The sequence below is a fragment of the Oncorhynchus nerka genome, linkage group LG4 (genome assembly GCF_034236695.1).
Source record: "Oncorhynchus nerka isolate Pitt River linkage group LG4, Oner_Uvic_2.0, whole genome shotgun sequence".
NCBI classification, from domain to species: Eukaryota; Metazoa; Chordata; class Actinopteri; order Salmoniformes; family Salmonidae; genus Oncorhynchus; species Oncorhynchus nerka.
The window spans coordinates 38,305,167-38,322,554 of record NC_088399.1 but is presented as its reverse complement, the minus strand read 5'-3'; the positions used below and the strand labels follow the sequence as shown (position 1 = coordinate 38,322,554).

Genomic DNA, 17,388 nt, shown 5'->3' with positions numbered 1-17,388 from the left:
GATAGGGGGGTGCTCCCTCTGCTGTTTCCTGAAGTCCACGATCATCTCCTTTGTTTTGTTGACATTGCGTGTGAGGTTATTTTCCTGACACCACACTCCGAGGACCCTCACTTCCTCCCTGTAGGCCGTCTCGTCGTTGTTGATAATCAAGCCTACCACTGTAGTGTCGTCTGACTTGACGCCTCCAACTTGATGATTAAGTTAGAGGCGTGCATGGCCACACAGTCGTGGGTGAACAGGGAGTACAGGAGAGGGTTCAGAACGCACCCTTGTGGGGCCCCAGTGTTGAGGATCAGCGGGGTGGGGATGTTGTTACCTACCCTCACCACCTGGGGGCGGTCCTTCAGGAAGTCCAGTACCTGGTTGCACAGGGCGGGGTGGAGACCCAGGGTCTCGAGCTTGATGATGAGTTTGGAGGGTACTATGGTGTTAAATGCTGAGCTGTAGTCGATGAACAGCATTCTCACATAGGTATTCCTCTTGTCCAGATGGGTTAGGGCAGTGTGCAGTGTGGTTGTGATTGTCTGTGGACCTATTGGGGCGGTCTCTCAAAGCACTTCATGATGACGGAAGTGAGTGCTACAGGGCAGTAGTCATTTAGCTCAGTTACCTTAGCTTTCTTGGGAACAGGAACAATGGTGGCCCTCTTGAAGCATGTGGGAACAGCAGACTGGGATAAGGATTGTTTGAATATGTCCATAAACACACCAGCCAGCTGGTCTGCACAAGCTCTGAGGACGCGACTGGGGATGCTGTCTGGGCCTGCAGCCTTGCGAGGGTTACCACATTTAAATGTTTTACTCACATTGGCTGCAGTGAAGCAGAGTCCACATGTTTTGGTAGCGGGTGTCAGTGGCACTGCATTGTCCTCAAAGCGAGCAAAGAAGTTGTTTAGTCTGTCTGGGAGCAAGACATCCTGTTCCCCGACGGGGCTGGTTTTCTTTTTGTAATCCGTGATTGACTGTAGACCCTGCCACATACCTCTTGTGTCTGAGCCATTGAATTGCGACTCTACTTTGTCTCTATACTGATGCTTAGCTTGTTTGATTGCCTTGTTGAGGAAATAGCTACACTGTTTGTATTCGGTCATGTTTCCGGTCACCTTGCCCTGGTTAAAAGCAGTGGTTCACGCTTTCAGTTTCGTGCGAATGCTGCCATCAATCCACGGTTTCTGGTTTGGGAATGTTTTCATAGTTGCTGTGGGTACGACATCGCTGATGCACTTGCTAATAAACTCACACACTGAATCAGCGTATTCGTCAATGTTGTTGTTTGACGCAGTGCGGAACATATCCCAATCCATGTGATCGAAGCAATCTTGAAGCGTGGAATCAGATTGGTCAGACCAGTGTTGAACAGACCTGAGCGCGGGAGCTTCCTGTTTTAGTCTCTGTCTATAGGCTGGGAGCAACAAAATGGAGTCGTGGTCAGCTTTTCCAAAAGGAGGGCGGGGGAGGGCCTTATATGCGTCGCAGAAGTTAAAATAACAATGATCCATGGTTTTACCAGCCCTGGTAGCACAATCAATATGCTGATAGAATTTAGGGAGTCTTCTTTTCAGATTAGCCTTGTTAAAATCCCCAGTTACAATGAATGCAGGCTGAGGATATGTGGTTTCCAGTTTACATAGAGTCAAATAAAGTTCATTCAGGGCCGTCGATGTGTCTGCTTGGGGGGGAATATATGCGGCTGTGATGATAATCGAAGAGATTTCTCTTGGTAGATAATGCGGTCGACATTTGATTGTGAGGAATTCTAAGTCAGGTGAACAGAAGTACTTGAGGTCCTGTATGTTGTAATGATGACACCACGTCTCGTTAATCATAAGGCATACCCCCGCCCCTCTTCTTACCAGAAAGATGCTTGTTTCTGTTGGCGCGATGCGTGAAGAAAGCAGCTGGCTGTACCGACTCCAATAGCGTGTCTCGAGTGAGCCATGTTACCGTGAAGCAAAGAACGTTACAGTCTCTTATGTCTCTCTGGAATGCTACCCATTTCATCAACCTTGTTGTCAAGAGAATGGACATTGGCGAGTAGTATGCTCGGGAGCGGGTACGCGACGTGCCCATCTCAGGAGCCTAACCAGAAGACCGCTGTGTCTGCCCCTTTTACGGCGACGTTGTTTTGGTTCGCCGGCTGGGATCTGATCCATTGTCCTGGGTGGTGGGCAAAACACAGGATCCACTTCGGGAAAGTCGTAGAGTATTGGAAGCTATTTTGTCAATGACATCGCCGAAGTCAAGGATCGGTAAGATAGTCCGTTTTACAAGGGTATGTTTGGCGGCGTGAGAGAAGGAGGCTTTGTTGCGAAATAGGAAGCCAATTATAGATTTTATTTTGATTTGGAGATGTTTAATATGAGTCTGGAAGGAGAGTTTACAGTCTAGCCAGACACCTAGGTATTTGTACTTGTCCACATATTCTAACTTAGAACCGTCCAGAGTAGTGAGGCCCTCCGATTTGACACACTGAACTCTATCTGAGAAGTAGTTGGTGAACCAGGCGAGGCAGTCATTTGAGAAACCAAGCCTATTGAGTCTGCCAATAAGAATACAATGATTGACAGAGTCGAAAGCCTTGGCCAGGTCGATGAAGACAGCTGCACAGTACTGTCTTTTATCGATGGTGGTTATGATATCGTTTAGTACCTTGAGCGTGGCCGAGGTACACCCGTGACCAGCTCGGAAACCGGATTGCACAGCGGAGAAGGTACGGTGGGATTCAAAATGGTCAGTGATCTGTTTATTGACTTGGCTTTCGATGACTTCAGAAAGGCAGGGCAGGATGGATATCGGTCTATAACAGTTTGGGTCTAGAGTGTCACCCCCTTTGAAGAGGGGGATGACCGCGGCAGCTTTTAGATTGATGAGGCAAAACATTTATTTAATCCATTTTAGAATAAGGCTGTAATGTAACAACATGTGGAAAGGGGAATGCACTGTAAACTACAGTACTAGAGCTGGGTCAACCCAGCAGCATGGCTTGGCCAGCAGTGGTCCACGATTTGGGCCAGCTGGGGATTCCAGGTTTATCAGATCTTTCACTGCAGACCATTGCTGTTTGTCCAACTGCAGTACAGTAGCTTTAGATGGAAGCCAAACTATCATAGTAAAATGTCATGATTCAAAACACCATGGCTGGTTGTGAATCAACTTTGCGCCAATTTTGAGCAGATGCCAGATGGGTGGTAAGGGAGGCGGAGGGATATGTGTGTTTGTGTGGTTACTGTACCTCGACTTTCATCTTAACGTCCTCCCGCGTGGCGATGAGCTCATCCAGTATCTTCTGGGCATTCTCCATGTGGCTGCAGTACTGGCCGTAGATCAACAATCTGTATATGAACACATTGCATCACTGTATTATTACTAGCATACACTGAGTGTACAAAACATTAGAAACAACTGCTCTTTCCATGACAGACTGACCAGGTGAATCCAGGTGAAAGCTATGATCCCTTATTGATGTCACCTGTTAAAACCTCTTGAAGCTATGGGGGCGCTATTTCATTATTGGATAAGAATATTAAGCGCAATATTTTGTCACAAAAAGATGCTCGACTATGCATATAATTGACAGCTTTGGAAAGAAAACACTCTGACGTTTCCAAAACTGCAAAGATATTATCTGTGAGTGCCACAGAACTGATGCTACAGGCGAAACCAAGATGAAGCTTCAAACAGGAAATTAGCAGAATTTTTGAGGCTCTGTTTTCCATTGTCTCCTTATATGGCTATGAATGTGCCCTGAACGAACCTACGCTTTCTGCCGTTTGCCCAAGGTGTCTGCAGCATTGTGACGTATTTGTAGGCATATCATTGGAAGATTGGCCATAAGAGACTACATTTACCAGGTGTCCGCCCGGTGTCCTTTGTCGAAATTGCTGCGTAATCCCCAAACTGCACGCATTCATCCATGTGATTCAGGGGAGAGAGGAGACTTCCACGAACGATATATCATAGAAGAGATATGTGAAAAACACCTTGAGGATTGATTCTAAACAACGTTTACCATGTTTCAGTCGATATTATGGAGTTAATTTGGAAAAAAGTTCAGCGTTTTGATGACAGAATTTTAGTTTTTTTTTGGTAGCCAAACATGACGCACCAAACGGAGCGATTTCTCCTGAACAAATAATCTTTCAGGAAAAACTGAACATTTGCTATCTAACTGAGAGTCTCCTCATTGAAAACATCCGAAGTTCTTCAAAGGTAAATGATTTTATTTGAATGCTTTTCTGGTTTTTGTGAAAATGTTGCCTGCTGAATGCTAACGCTAAATGCTACGCTAGCTATCAATACTGTTACACAAATGCTTGTTTTGCTATGGCTGAGAAGCATATTTTGAAAATCTGAGATGACAGTGTTGTTAACAAAAGGCTAAGCTTGAGAGCTAGCATATTTATTTCATTTCATTTGCGATTTTCATGAATAGTTAACGTTGCGTTATGGTAATGGGCTTGAGGCTGTAGTCACGATCCCGGATCCGGGATGGCTTGACGCAAGAAGTTAAATCCACTTCAATCAGTGTCGATGAAGGGGAGGAGACAGGTTAAAGAAGGACTGTTAAGCTTTAAGACAATTGAGACATGGACTACGTATGTGTGCCATTCAGAGGGTGAATGGACAAGACAGAAGATTTAAGTGCCTTTGAACGGGGTATGGTAGTAGGTGCCAGGCACACCGGTTTGTGTCAAGAACTGCAACGCTGCTGGGTTTTTGACGCTCAACAATTTCCCATGTGTTTCAAGAGCATTGGAGTCAACATGGGCCCGCATCCCTACGGAACACGTTCAACACTTTGTAGACCATGCCCTTACGAATTGAGGCTGTTCTGAGGGCAAAAGGGAGTGCATCTCAATGTTAAGAAGGTGTTCTTAATATTTTGTACACTCAGTGTATATTCTATTATAGGGTTCCTGCAAAGGGTTCCCAATATCAAAGGGTACACAGATCATCATATAGCAAGGAAGGAATACCTAGGATAGGATAAAGTAATCCTTCTCACCCTCCCCCCCCCTTAAAAGATTTAGATGCACTATTGTAAAGTGGCTGTTCCACTGGATGTCATAAGGTGAATGCACCAATTTGTAAGTCGCTCTGGATAAGAGCGTCTGCTAAATGACTTAAATGTAATGTAAATGTAGCAATATGCTGTTGACTCTTCGGACCAGTTCAGTACCAAATAACCCATGGGGCACTTGACACTAAGGAGGAGTAAGCCATACTAATAGCTTTAGATTAAACATAATTACAACAGTATTAAACAGTTCGGTGGGTGACCCATTTGCCACCATAGGAAGCCGATGTAAAAGGAACATATGAATAGATTTCATATGGGCATGACTACTGTATATATGAATATATTGTATTAATAAGTAATACATTAACTCGAAACCCAGGGCAATCTTTTGAAGAATACACGCCTCTACCCAATAAGTCATAATCATAGTATAACCACAGTACACTAATGAAAGATAGTGATTATAATAAATTGCTTTGAAGAGTTCTCAGGCAGAAAGCCTATTAATTTGGGCCAGTGAGGATATGAAGGGCACATTCACAACGGGCCCCTGACACAGATCACTTCATCTTGGAACTAGTTCAAAGTTATCTTGACTAGAGGATGGCACCACGCGTGGCACAGATTCCTCTCTCTCTCTTATTTTTCAAAGTAGGGCATTGTCACGACTGGCAGTGCCAAACCCCTCTGACGCTTTTGGCAAAGTCTCTTAATCTTCAGCAGAGCAGAGTTTGCATTTCTAAAGTCTAAGGATGTCTCTGACATATCCTTGACAGAGACAAGAGCACTGCTCCAGAGAGCTGGGAAATCTCCAAAACTCAGCAAGAGAGCAGGAGCACAGTATGGCAGAAAAAGCACATTTCTCTAAGAAAATCTCTTCAAACATAGTTGGGTTTCTTCTTCTTTCAATTCAATTACCACAATAATTCACTAAGCTGTTTAACATTTCACAACTCTTCACTTAATCTTGAAGTTAGAGCATAAGTCACTAACAGAGTGCTTTGATAGCAGTCACTACCCCAGCTCTCAAAGCTAAACTCATCTCCTTCCTAAGCCTCTTACATGGACAAACCCACTAACACCTGCAGACTGCACAAACCCCCTTACAATGCTTACCAACTTATCTGACCTCTGCCTACTGTACATTCACAACATGACCAGATCCCCATCGGTAGGGATGAGTCATCCAGTGGCCAACTATCCGGATGGCTCTCTCCATCCCTAAACCCCATTAATGACTGGCCTAGACTGACCACCACTGTGAAGCTCCCTGCCTGGGTCTGGTCCAAAGACAACGTGGTCTGGGGCTAACAAGGACCTGATTAGGGCCTGATCCACAGCCAGGGAGATCGCTCCTCTCCTTAAGGAGGGGAATTGGAATAAGATGAATGGCTGCCTTGCTCAATTATGAGCCAGGCAGGCAGCGGCAGTCAGATTCAGCAGCAGGCAGCAGCATAACGAGGGTACAGGGCAGGTGTCAGCCACCCGCTTTAATAACATGTGTCACAGACTTAATTGAACATGAAGGTCTTATTTTATGAGGCCATTTCAGGAGCGGGATGTTTAAGGTGGAGCGACTGGTGGGGAAAGTGATATTGTGATCAGAGTCGAGGCAATGGATTAGACACCCACTGAGACTAGACACAAGGTTTTGAATCCTTATCGATTGGTTATATTACAGCATGGTAATATACAGGGTATATTTATACGTGACAATGGATAAAGGAAGAGCGAGTGAGATGACACAAACAAACATACAGACAGACAGAAAGAGCAGACAGAGATATAAGAGAGAGAGAGACAGACAGACAGACAGCAGGAGAGATTGGGAGAAAAGGATGGCACGAGAAAACAGAGAAATAAAAAGACAAAATAAGATAAAGTGTAGGCTACATGAGAGAAAAAGAGCTCAGCTGGATGGGGTTAGGCAGTGTTCACAGCATGGTTCCATGGAGCCTGTGTAGTGTGTCCGGGACAGTGCCTCTGTGCCTGAGGGCCCGCTTTCTAAAGCTCCTCCACCACCACTAAAAACACTCCAAAACCAGGCAGAAGTCTGTGGTGTTGACAGACAAGGACACGGGTAGGAGGTGAACAGGGGCCATCCTAACAGACCAATTTGTCCCCTGTTCAGTGACAGGCCTCAGCATGGGACACAGGGCCTGCTCTGATACTGACACAGCAGAGAGGACGTGTCACAGTGCTAATGCTAATACTTACAGACCCCTCTAATAACAGGCTTTCGTGTTCCTCCAGCTCTTAAGGAAAGTCACTGTCTTTGTTCTCCTCCCAGAGACAAGCAGTGGAACAAAGGGGTTGATTACACACACATGTACAAAGCCACATGTACACACACGTACGCACACGCAGTGGAGTCAGACATAATTAACCCCTGAGACACTGACAAGCACAGCCACTCCTCTCCTGATGTCTGGACACATCACACTGGGAGACTTGTGATGTTATGCTCCCCTAGGAACCAGCTATATCTCCTTCTATCACTCCTTCTGTCTTTCCCTTTAGAGTAATGTTTCATTCCTTTTCTCTCCACCAGTCTCACCCCCTCTTCTCTCTCCCTCTCACAGTGTAGCATGCTGGCTTCTTTCAGTCAAGAAGTAAATTGATTCTGTGAAACGTTACTCATAATATGATTCTGTGAAATGTTACTCATAATATGATTCTGTGAAACGTTACTCATAATATGATTCTGTGAAATGTTACTCATAATATGATTCTGTGAAACGTTACTTATAATATGATTCTGTGAAACGTTACTCATAATATGATTCTGTGAAACGTTACTCATAATGATTCTGCGAAACGTTACTCATAATATGATTCTGTGAAATGTTACTCATAATATGATTCTGTGAAACGTTACTCATAATATGATTCTGTGAAACGTTACTCATAATGATTCTGCGAAACGTTACTCATAATATGATTCTGTGAAACGTTACTCATAATATGATTCTGTGAAACGTTACTTATAATATGATTCTGTGAAACGTTACTCATAATATGATTCTGTGAAATGTTACTCATAATATGATTCTGTGAAATGTTACTCATAATATGATTCTGTGAAATGTTACTCATAATATGATTCTGTGAAACGTTACTCATAATATGATTCTGTGAAATGTTACTCATAATATGATTCTGTGAAATGTTACTCATAATATGATTCTGTGAAATGTTACTCATAATATGATTCTGTGAAATGTTACTCATAATATGATTCTGCGAAATGTTACTCTTAATATGATTCTGTGAAACGTTACTCATAAGCTGACACTAAAACCTCACGTCCTACAAAATGAGTAGCGATACTGATCCAAGAGCAGGATGACTCACAGGACTGACTGGTAAAACAATAGGGGACACAGCCTTGAAAAACAAACCTCAACATCACAGAAACACCATTGACTGTACAGACGACTGGCCATGGAGCCAGTCCCATCATTTCTGTACATGGCCTTTACATCTCTCTGAACGACGTAAACTATACTGTATATGCATAATTGGATTAAATGAATCGAATGAGAGTCCTGTTAACCAAACTGTGTTCTAATATCATAGAGTGGATGATGATGATGAGTCAGTGTTGGGATTCTATATATCAGAGACAGTCGACAGCATGGAACAAATCCCCCTCTAGGACGCCAAAGCAGCACTCTGCCTATGTGACGGCTTCTGCTAGGCCCTTGAGGAGCATGACATGTCATGTGGAAAAGGTGTTGAAGTGACTCGAAAAAAGTCCTGATTTGCGTGGCCTCTGTGGCTTCTGGCTCAGGGTAGCGGCGTGCCTGTCAAGACGTGTCCTAGCCCATATCTCCTACCGCGTTGTGACAACAGCAAGAGACAAACAGTCTAGGGGTGTATTCATTGCCCATAGTTCAGTACAGTTCAACACCATCATCCCGGAAACCCTAGACCCACTCAAATTCGCATACCGCCCCAACAGATCCACAGATGACACAATCTCAATTGCACTCCACACTGCCCTTTCCCACCTGAACAAAAATAACACTTATGTGGGAATGCTGTTCATTGAATAGAGCTTAGCGTTAAACACTATAGTGCCCACAAAGCTCATCACTAAGCTAAGGATCCTGGGACTGAACACCTCCCTCTGCAACTGGATCCTGGACTTCCTTATGGGCCGCCCCCCAGGTGGCACAGGTAGGCAACAACACATCTGCCACGCTGATCCTCAACACGGGGGCCCCTCAGGGGTGCCTGCTCAGTCCCCTCCTGTACACCCTGTTCACCCAGAACTGCGTGGCCAAGCACGGCTCCAACACCATCATTAAGTTTGCTGGCGACATAACAGCGGAAGGCCTGATCACCGACAACAATGAGACTGCCTATAGGGAGGAGATTAGAGACCTGGCAGTGTGATGCCAGGACAACAACCTTTCCCTCAATGTGAGCAAGACAAAGGAGATGATCTTGGACTACAGGAAAAGGAGGGCCGAACACACCTCCATTCTCATCGACGGGGCTGTAGTGGAGCGAGTCGAGAGCTTCAAGTTCCTTGGTGCCCACATCACCAACAAAATATCATGTACCAAACACACCAAGACAGTCGCGAAGAGGGCACGACAACACCTATTCAGTGCGTAGTCCATATGGTCCAGGCCAAGCTTCCTGCCATCCAGGACCTCTATACCAGGCGGTAGACTCCAGTCACCCAAGACACAGACTGTTCTCTCTGCTACCGCATGGCAAGGAACAAAATGCTCGACCAACCTGTACCCCGCACATTGACTCTGTACTGGTACCCCATGTACAGTGGGGCAAAAAAGTATTTAGTCAGCCACCAATTGTGCAATTTCTCCCACTTAAAAAGATGAGAGAGCCTGTAATTTTCATCATAGGTACACATCAACTATGACAGACAAAATGAGGAAAAGAAATCCAGAAAATCACATTGTAGGATTTTTAATAAATTTATTTGCAAATTATGAAAACTCTATTTTCTTAAAACGTCATTGTTGGTTAAGTAAGCATTTCACAGTAAGGTCTACACCTGTTGTATTCGGCACGAGACAAATACAATTTCATATAATTTTTTATTGGATTTCATGTAGTTTACAGAAGTCCATTCAGGAAGGCTGGTCTGAAGGCTCATTTAACTTCATCCATAACATAATTCACTTTGTTTCCCAATCTATGGGCATAGTGGTAATGAATAAAAACGTATTAGCACAGCATCTTGTCTCTTTAGCTCTTTCCTATTGGCCATGTGCGGAACATCATTCACCTATTTACCTTGTAAACTATAAACTAGACATAAAAATGCAATTCCCTCACGCAAGTGGGACCATTTTCAGACGCTCAAATTCTGAGAATCATGAGCCCAGGCCTGTCCAGCCATGAGCTCCTCCAACTGGCTAATATTAATGTGCTTGACTCATCTCTGCAACTCCAAGACGACGGGGTCGAAGAGGTTGTTTCTCCCAAAGGGAGGAAAAAGTTCCAGAAATTGGCTTTGCCAGCAAGGGGGAAAAAGCTTAAGATGGCTGTCTCTGGGCCTTCTTCCTCTGCTGCAACGTTCACCGCGGCTACCTCCACCCGGGCCGCTCTTGCTGCCGCAACCAACGACCCTGTACATCTTTAAAACCTCAGATCCCAGGTTACAGTGTATCCTTTCCACCGCAGAGTTTGTGGAAGCATCGAGCATTTGCCACAATGTGTTGTGCTTAATGTTTCCCCCCAGGAGAAGAGAGCTTGATAAATTACATAAATTAAGATTTGCTGCCGTGTTTAGCTGTCATCCCACGTTGATACATAATATTATTCCATTTCAGCTATCAGATCTAGTTTATCGTAATGCTCCTTGTGTGCATACTCCCAAGGCTATTCATGGGGTACACTCAACCATTTGTTAAACAATATGTTGTTTTGTGTCATAAAGTTTTTTATGCAGGGAACGCACAGAGTTATTTCCAAATATGGCTATTGTCTGCAGGGACACGGGCACATATGCTACTGGTAGTGGGTTGCAAGTATAATTCATGACTAAGTCTATATTTACCTGACGATACTCATCGTTAGGCCTGCCGCCTACTCATTGTCACATAATTCTTAAGTTCTGCAAGCAATGAATATACATCATTAATATAATATAGCTTTCATTGTAGTGGCTATCGTGCCTGCACAAATCAATCAAATGTCAGTGTCATATGTACAGGATAGACGTGGCGCAGGCTTCCCAGTTCAATGAATTACTTCACTCATCATAGGTCTATGTATATTTTTGTCATGTCATATTGATCTAGCACACGTTTGCAGTCTAAGGTGTATAGCCCATAGGCTTACTCTTTCCCCTTAATGCGTTGAACTGTTTTCTCTCCCTCACTATCACTCTCTTCTCTCTAATCATTATATTAGAATGTATGGAACTCCATATAAAACTGGTGTGTCTTTCATGGTCGTGCCCTGCCTGGCTGTGAGAACTCCCGTGTACTGGTCTACACAGGCTGGTTGCTGCTGTTCACAGCTATATGATTGCATAGGAGCGGACTGGAACTAAGGTGAACCCAAAAGCAGCTTGTGAAATGGCCACATCGACACTCCATTATCAGCAATCATGGATTGGTATCATAGGAAAAAGAGGGCCGAACAGGCCGCCATTAACATCGACGGGGCTGTAGTTGAGTGGGTCGAGAGTTTCAAGTTCCTTGGTGTCCACATCACCAACAAACTATCATGGTCCAAACATACCAAGACAGTCATGCAGAGGGCACAACAAAACCTTTTCCGCCTCAGGAAACTGAAAAGATTTGGCATGGGTCCCCAGATCCTCAAAAGGTTCTACAGCTGGACCATCAAGAGCATCCTGACCGGTTGCATCACCGCCTGGTATGGCAACTGCTCGGCATCTGAGCGTAAGGCGCTACACGGGGTAGTGCGTATGGCCCAGTACATCACTGGGGCCAAGCTTCCTGCCATCCAGGACCTATATAATAGGCGGTGTCAGAGGAAAGCCCCTAAAATTGTCAGAGACTCCAGTCACCCAAGTCATAGACTGTTTTCTCTGCTACAGTACCACACGGCAAACGGTACCAGAGCGTCAAGTCTAGGACCAAAAATCTTCTTAACAGCTTCTACCCCAAGCCATAAGACTGCTGAACAATTCATCAAATGAGTCTTCAGTGATAAAAAAAAATGAATACTTCATCCATGCTTTATGAGCTCAGTAGACCTACTACTGCCTTTTCTCGGCATTTTCATTTCATTTGTATTTTATCGCGTCATAAACAAAATGTCTTCTGCAATAACTTGATGTGTTTTATCTCGAATAATGGTTACATTCTCCAGCCTCCCAGCAGCAAACCAAGTAGCAGGGTGGTCATTAACATCTGGCACCAAGGATCTTCCCTCAGAGACGTGGCCATTCCCCAAACTATTTAATAAAATGTCATATTGCATTCCATCTTTTTGTTCATTCAGTTAAGCCTGTACTCGATTGAACTAGAGAGGGTGCAAGAGAGAGAGAGAGAGAGAGTGAGAGCTATTTAGAGGGAAAGCGAGTCAGGAGTAAAGTCGGAAGATGGACGTAAAAAAAAGCATGTGGAGGAAACAACCCCTAAACTCCACAGTTGCTTAAGACCGAACTCTTCTGTGCAAGGGAGGGACACTTTACACCAGTGACATGTAAACCTTCTCTTTAAATCCCTCTCTCACTTCCGGACGGTGCTATCACCCCTGTTGCCGCTACACCAGCTCTCTCTTTATGGGAACGCTGCCATGCATGTTATTTCAGAGAAAACACCATTTGGAGTAACTGTTCCCCCGGACCTTCCCCCCCACTTCTGTAGCGAGTCTGCAGCCGCATCAGGCCAGTGAGGAAATCTCCTAGCAAAGCAGAAGTGACAGGCTGCAGAGAGAGGGAATATTGTCTGACACGTGGCATTGGGACCCCCTCACCTTCACTGAACACATTCAGCACACAGCAAATGGAAGGGAACACAGTGGGAGCCCTCTGGTACAACAGCTCTCTGCTGGTCTCTAAGTGCATATTACAGGGTTATCAGGGGTGCGGATTACTCCGGAAATGAGTTTGGGATTTGGGAAAGTGGCAAGCCCTCCTATGTAATGTATGGTGATCCAGCAGGGGAGCCTCTTATAAAAATGTAGGCTGCCTTCCTAGAGCTGGAACGATAAAAACGAAAATGATCAACACCAACCAAACCGACCACTTATCTTGGTGATATCGTTCATTACAATAAATAACCTATAGGGTTCTACTAGAGAAATGTGAAGTTTGAAAAGAATAATATGGTTGGTTGATTGTTGATGGGACAATTGACACCTACAACCTTTAAATAAGTAATAGTAAAAAATAACGGAGGTGCACAATGACGTTAAGCTTATTGTTCAATCTATTGTTATCATGATAGTTCAGTCAATTTATCATGATAGGGATTTCCTCTAAAGTACATTCAAAACTGTCATCAAGTCTTAACACGTTTTAGAGAAGGTGCCATTAGCCACACTGACATTTTCAGCATGGCATTCACTGGACACAGCAACGACAACACGAGAAGCTTTTCATTCATTTTTCAAAGAGACGAAAAAGCTGGTGTATTGTTGCAAAGGTCAATGGGACTTACAAGCGGAGATAACAACATTAATTAAACGAAGCCGGGTCCTCAGAACCAATCGACGAGGGGCTTTGATGAGAATGGATCCATCTGAGCGGTGCCAAATCCCCTAGTCACTGGGCTCTATTACTGGTTAGAGAGCCACCCATAATGAAACAACGGGAGATTGTCTGTCAATCATCTCCTGAATACCAAAGGCAGCTTTGCCCAAAACATCCTCCTGTTCCGCATTCAGCAGAATGTCACAGAAGGTAAATATTAACATTCCCTGTCGTTGACATCTTTCAATGCGCTGATGATGGGAAGGTGGGAGGAAATAGCTTTTTAGCTTATTGCAGTGCAGGGAAGTTGAACAATCTACAAGTCACAACTCTAATCCTATCCATCGTAGTAATGTTAAAGCCTGAGCTGTAGTAGCATCAGCTGGCAGACCATGTGGTGGGACACGATTAGGCCACGAGCCATAACTAGGAGATGTGCAGTGACCTAAAAGCCCTTGCTGTGCTCTGGATGTAGTGTAGTTGTGCAGTAGGTGTATTAAAGGTCTATGGTACTGTAAGGGCTAAGCATGCTTTAGCCTAGCGAGAGAGAGTTGAAGAGATATAAAGACAGCTCAATCAGATCAGCAGTGGCTGTTAGATAAACACAGGGAGTGTGGTGGAGGGACTTTGTGTTTGGGGAGGAGGTGAGAGAGATTGTGGGATAGAGAGTGTCGTTGCTGTCACGCTAGCTCTGTGTGGTGTGATGCAGCTCTCCAGGTCCCCCAAGCAGCCCTGCAATGAGCCAATTACCTACACAATCTGACAAACAAACTATGTAGAACAGCTGCGGTCTGTTTGGAATGGGGGACACAAGCATACCCCCCCCCTTACCGGTTATGTACTATAATCAGATCACCTTCCACAGTGTAAACACAAACATGCTCATTCACAGCTTAACACAAGCACACATTCACTCACACACAAATATATATTATCAGGTTTGGCTCCAGCTCCACGTGAATCCTAAAATGAGGCTGAATCAGGACTAACATTCCTGGAGGGCTGTCGTGGCTGTATCCTGTCATTACCAGACCAGGCCTATCATTACCATTACCTAAAGAGTAAAGTAGCGCAGCACAGTCGGGAAGCACATAACCACTCCAAACGCATGTAAATCATCACCCACATTACTGTACTGCAGCTGGGGTGTTCAACAGCTCTGACCGCCTTCTCTGCTATACACTAATGTGTTTTCAGGAATCCCTAGTAGATTACAGGAATCCATTTCAACAGCCTACACAGATCACAGAACATTTAGAGCGTGCTCTCTGAACTAGTAATTGTTTATTATCATTATAACAGTGTTACAGACCCAGTCGGCTCTTTGCTTATATGAGCTTTAATTGATCCATTCTGTTTTACACTAATCAAATCAAATTTCATTTGTCACATTTCACCTTACAGTGAAATGCTTACTTACAAGCCATTTGATTAGCTGTTCATGCATCTTATGGCTTGGGGGTAGAAGATGTTTAGAAGCATCTTGGACCTAGACTTGGTGCTCCGGTACCGCTTGCCATGCGGTAGCTGAGAGACCAATTTATGACTAGGGTGACTGGATTCTTTGACAATTTCTAGGGCCTTTCTCTGACACCGCCTGGTATAGAGGTCCTGGATTGCAGGAAGCTTGGCCCAGGTGATGTACTGGGCCGTACGCACTACCCTCTGTAGTGCCTTGCGGTCGGAGGCAGAGCAGTTGCCATACCAGGCAGTGATGCAACCCGTCAGGATGCTCTCGATGGTGCAGCTGTAAAACCTTTTGAGGATCTGAGAACCCATGCCAAATATTTTCAGTCTCCTGAGGGGGAATAGGTTTTGTCGTGCCCTCTTCACAACTGTCTTGGTGTGCTCGGACCATGTTAGTTTGTTGGTGATGTGGACACTAAGGAACTTGAAGCTCTCAACTTGCTCCACTACAGCCGCGTCGATGAGAATGGGGGCGTGCTCGGTCCTCCTTCCCTGTATTCCACAATCATCTCCTTTGTCTTGATCATGTGGAGGGAGAGGTTGTTGTCCTTGCACGACACGGTCAGATCTCTAACCTCAACCCTATAGGAGGAGGTCAGAGATCTCAGGTCTCATCGTTGTTGGTGATCAGGCCTACCGCCGTTGTGTCATCAGTAAACTTAATGATGGTGTTGGAGTCGTTCCTGGCCGTGCAGTCATGAGTGAACACGGAGTACAGGAGGGGACTGAGCACGCGCCCCTGAGGGGCCCCCGTGTTGAGGATCAGCATGGCGGATGTGTTGTTACCTACCCTTACCACCTGGGGGCGGCCCGTCAGGAAGTCCAGGATCCAGTTTCAGAGGGAGGTTCCAGGGTCCTTAGCTTAGTGATGAGCTTTGAGGGCACTATGGTGTTGAACGCTGAGCTGTAGTCAATGAAAAGCATTCTCACATAGCTGTTCCTTCTGTCCAGGTGGAAAAGGGCAGTGTGGAGTGCAATGGAGATTGCATCATCTGTGGATCATCATCTGTGGATCTATTGGTGCGGTATGCAAATTGGAGTGGGTCTAGGGTTTCTGGGATAGTGTTGTTGATATGAGCCATGACCAGCCATTCAAAGCATTTCATGGCTACAGACGTGAGTCATTTAGGCAGGTTACCTTAGTGTTTTTGAGCACAGGGACTATGGTGGTCTGCTTGAAACAGGTTGGTTTTAAAGACTCAGACAGGGAGAGGTTGAAAATGTCTGTGAAGATACTTGCCAGTGGGTCAGCGCATGTTCGGAGTACACGTCTTGGTAATCCGTCTGGCCCAGAAGCCTTCTTAATATTGACCTGTCACACTGTCGTCGGGAACAGCTGATGCTCTCATGCATGTTTCGTCTGGTAGGCTTGTGTCACTGGGCAGCTCTCTGCTGTGCTTCCCTTTGTAGTCTGTAATAGTTTGCAAGCCCTGCCACATCCGACGAGCGTCCGAGCAGTTTAGTATGATTTGATCTTAGTCCTATATTGATGCTTTGCCTGTTTGATGGTTCGTCGGAGGGCATAGCAGGATTTCTTATAAGCTTCCGGGTTAGAGTCCCGCTCCTTGAAAGCAGGTGACTGAGGTGGTGTATTCCTCAAAGCCATCGGAAGAACCCCAGAACATATTCCAGTCTGTGATAGCAAAACAGTCCTGTAGTTTAGCATCTGCTTCATCTGACCACTTTTTTATAGACAGAGTCACTGGTTAATTTTTGCTTGTAAGCAGGAATCAGGAGGATAGAGTTATGGTCACATTTGCCAAATGGAGGGTTGAGGGAGAGCTTTGTACACGTTTCTGCGTGGGGAATAAAGGTGATCTAGAATTGTTTTACCTTTGGTTGCACATCTACCATGCAGATAGAAATTAGGTAAAATTGATTTAAGTTACCCTGCATTAAAGTCCCCGGCCAGGAGCGCCACCTCTGGATGAGCGTTTCCCTGTTTGCTTATGGAGAAATACAGCTCATTGAGTGAGGTTGTAGTGCCAGCCTTGGTCTGTGGTGGTATGTAGACAGCGACGTAAAATACAGATGAAAACTCTCTAGGTTGATAGTGTGGTCTAAAGCTTATCATGAGAACCTCTACCTCAGGTGAGCAAAACCCTGAGACTTTCTTAGATATCGTGCACCAGCTATTGTTTACATATATGCATAGGCGTTTCTTACCAAAGGCTGCTGTTCTGTCCTGCCGATAGAGTGTATAACCCACCAGCTGTATGTTCTTAATGTCGTCGTTCAGTCACGACACG

The 17,388-nt window shown here is 45.0% G+C and overlaps 1 protein-coding gene across 11 annotated transcripts in view; it reads right to left on the bottom strand.

Annotated features, from left to right (window-relative positions):
- LOC115123646 (guanine nucleotide exchange factor VAV2) overlaps nt 1-17,388 on the bottom strand; it is a 266,031-nt gene that overhangs the window by 18,872 nt on the left and 229,771 nt on the right. For all 11 annotated transcript variants that reach the window (XM_065017503.1, XM_029653021.2, XM_065017498.1 and 8 more), the window contains exon 9: nt 3,232-3,331. In XM_065017503.1, the coding sequence (XP_064873575.1) occupies nt 3,232-3,331 (100 nt within the window). The remainder of the gene's footprint in view (nt 1-3,231; nt 3,332-17,388) is intronic.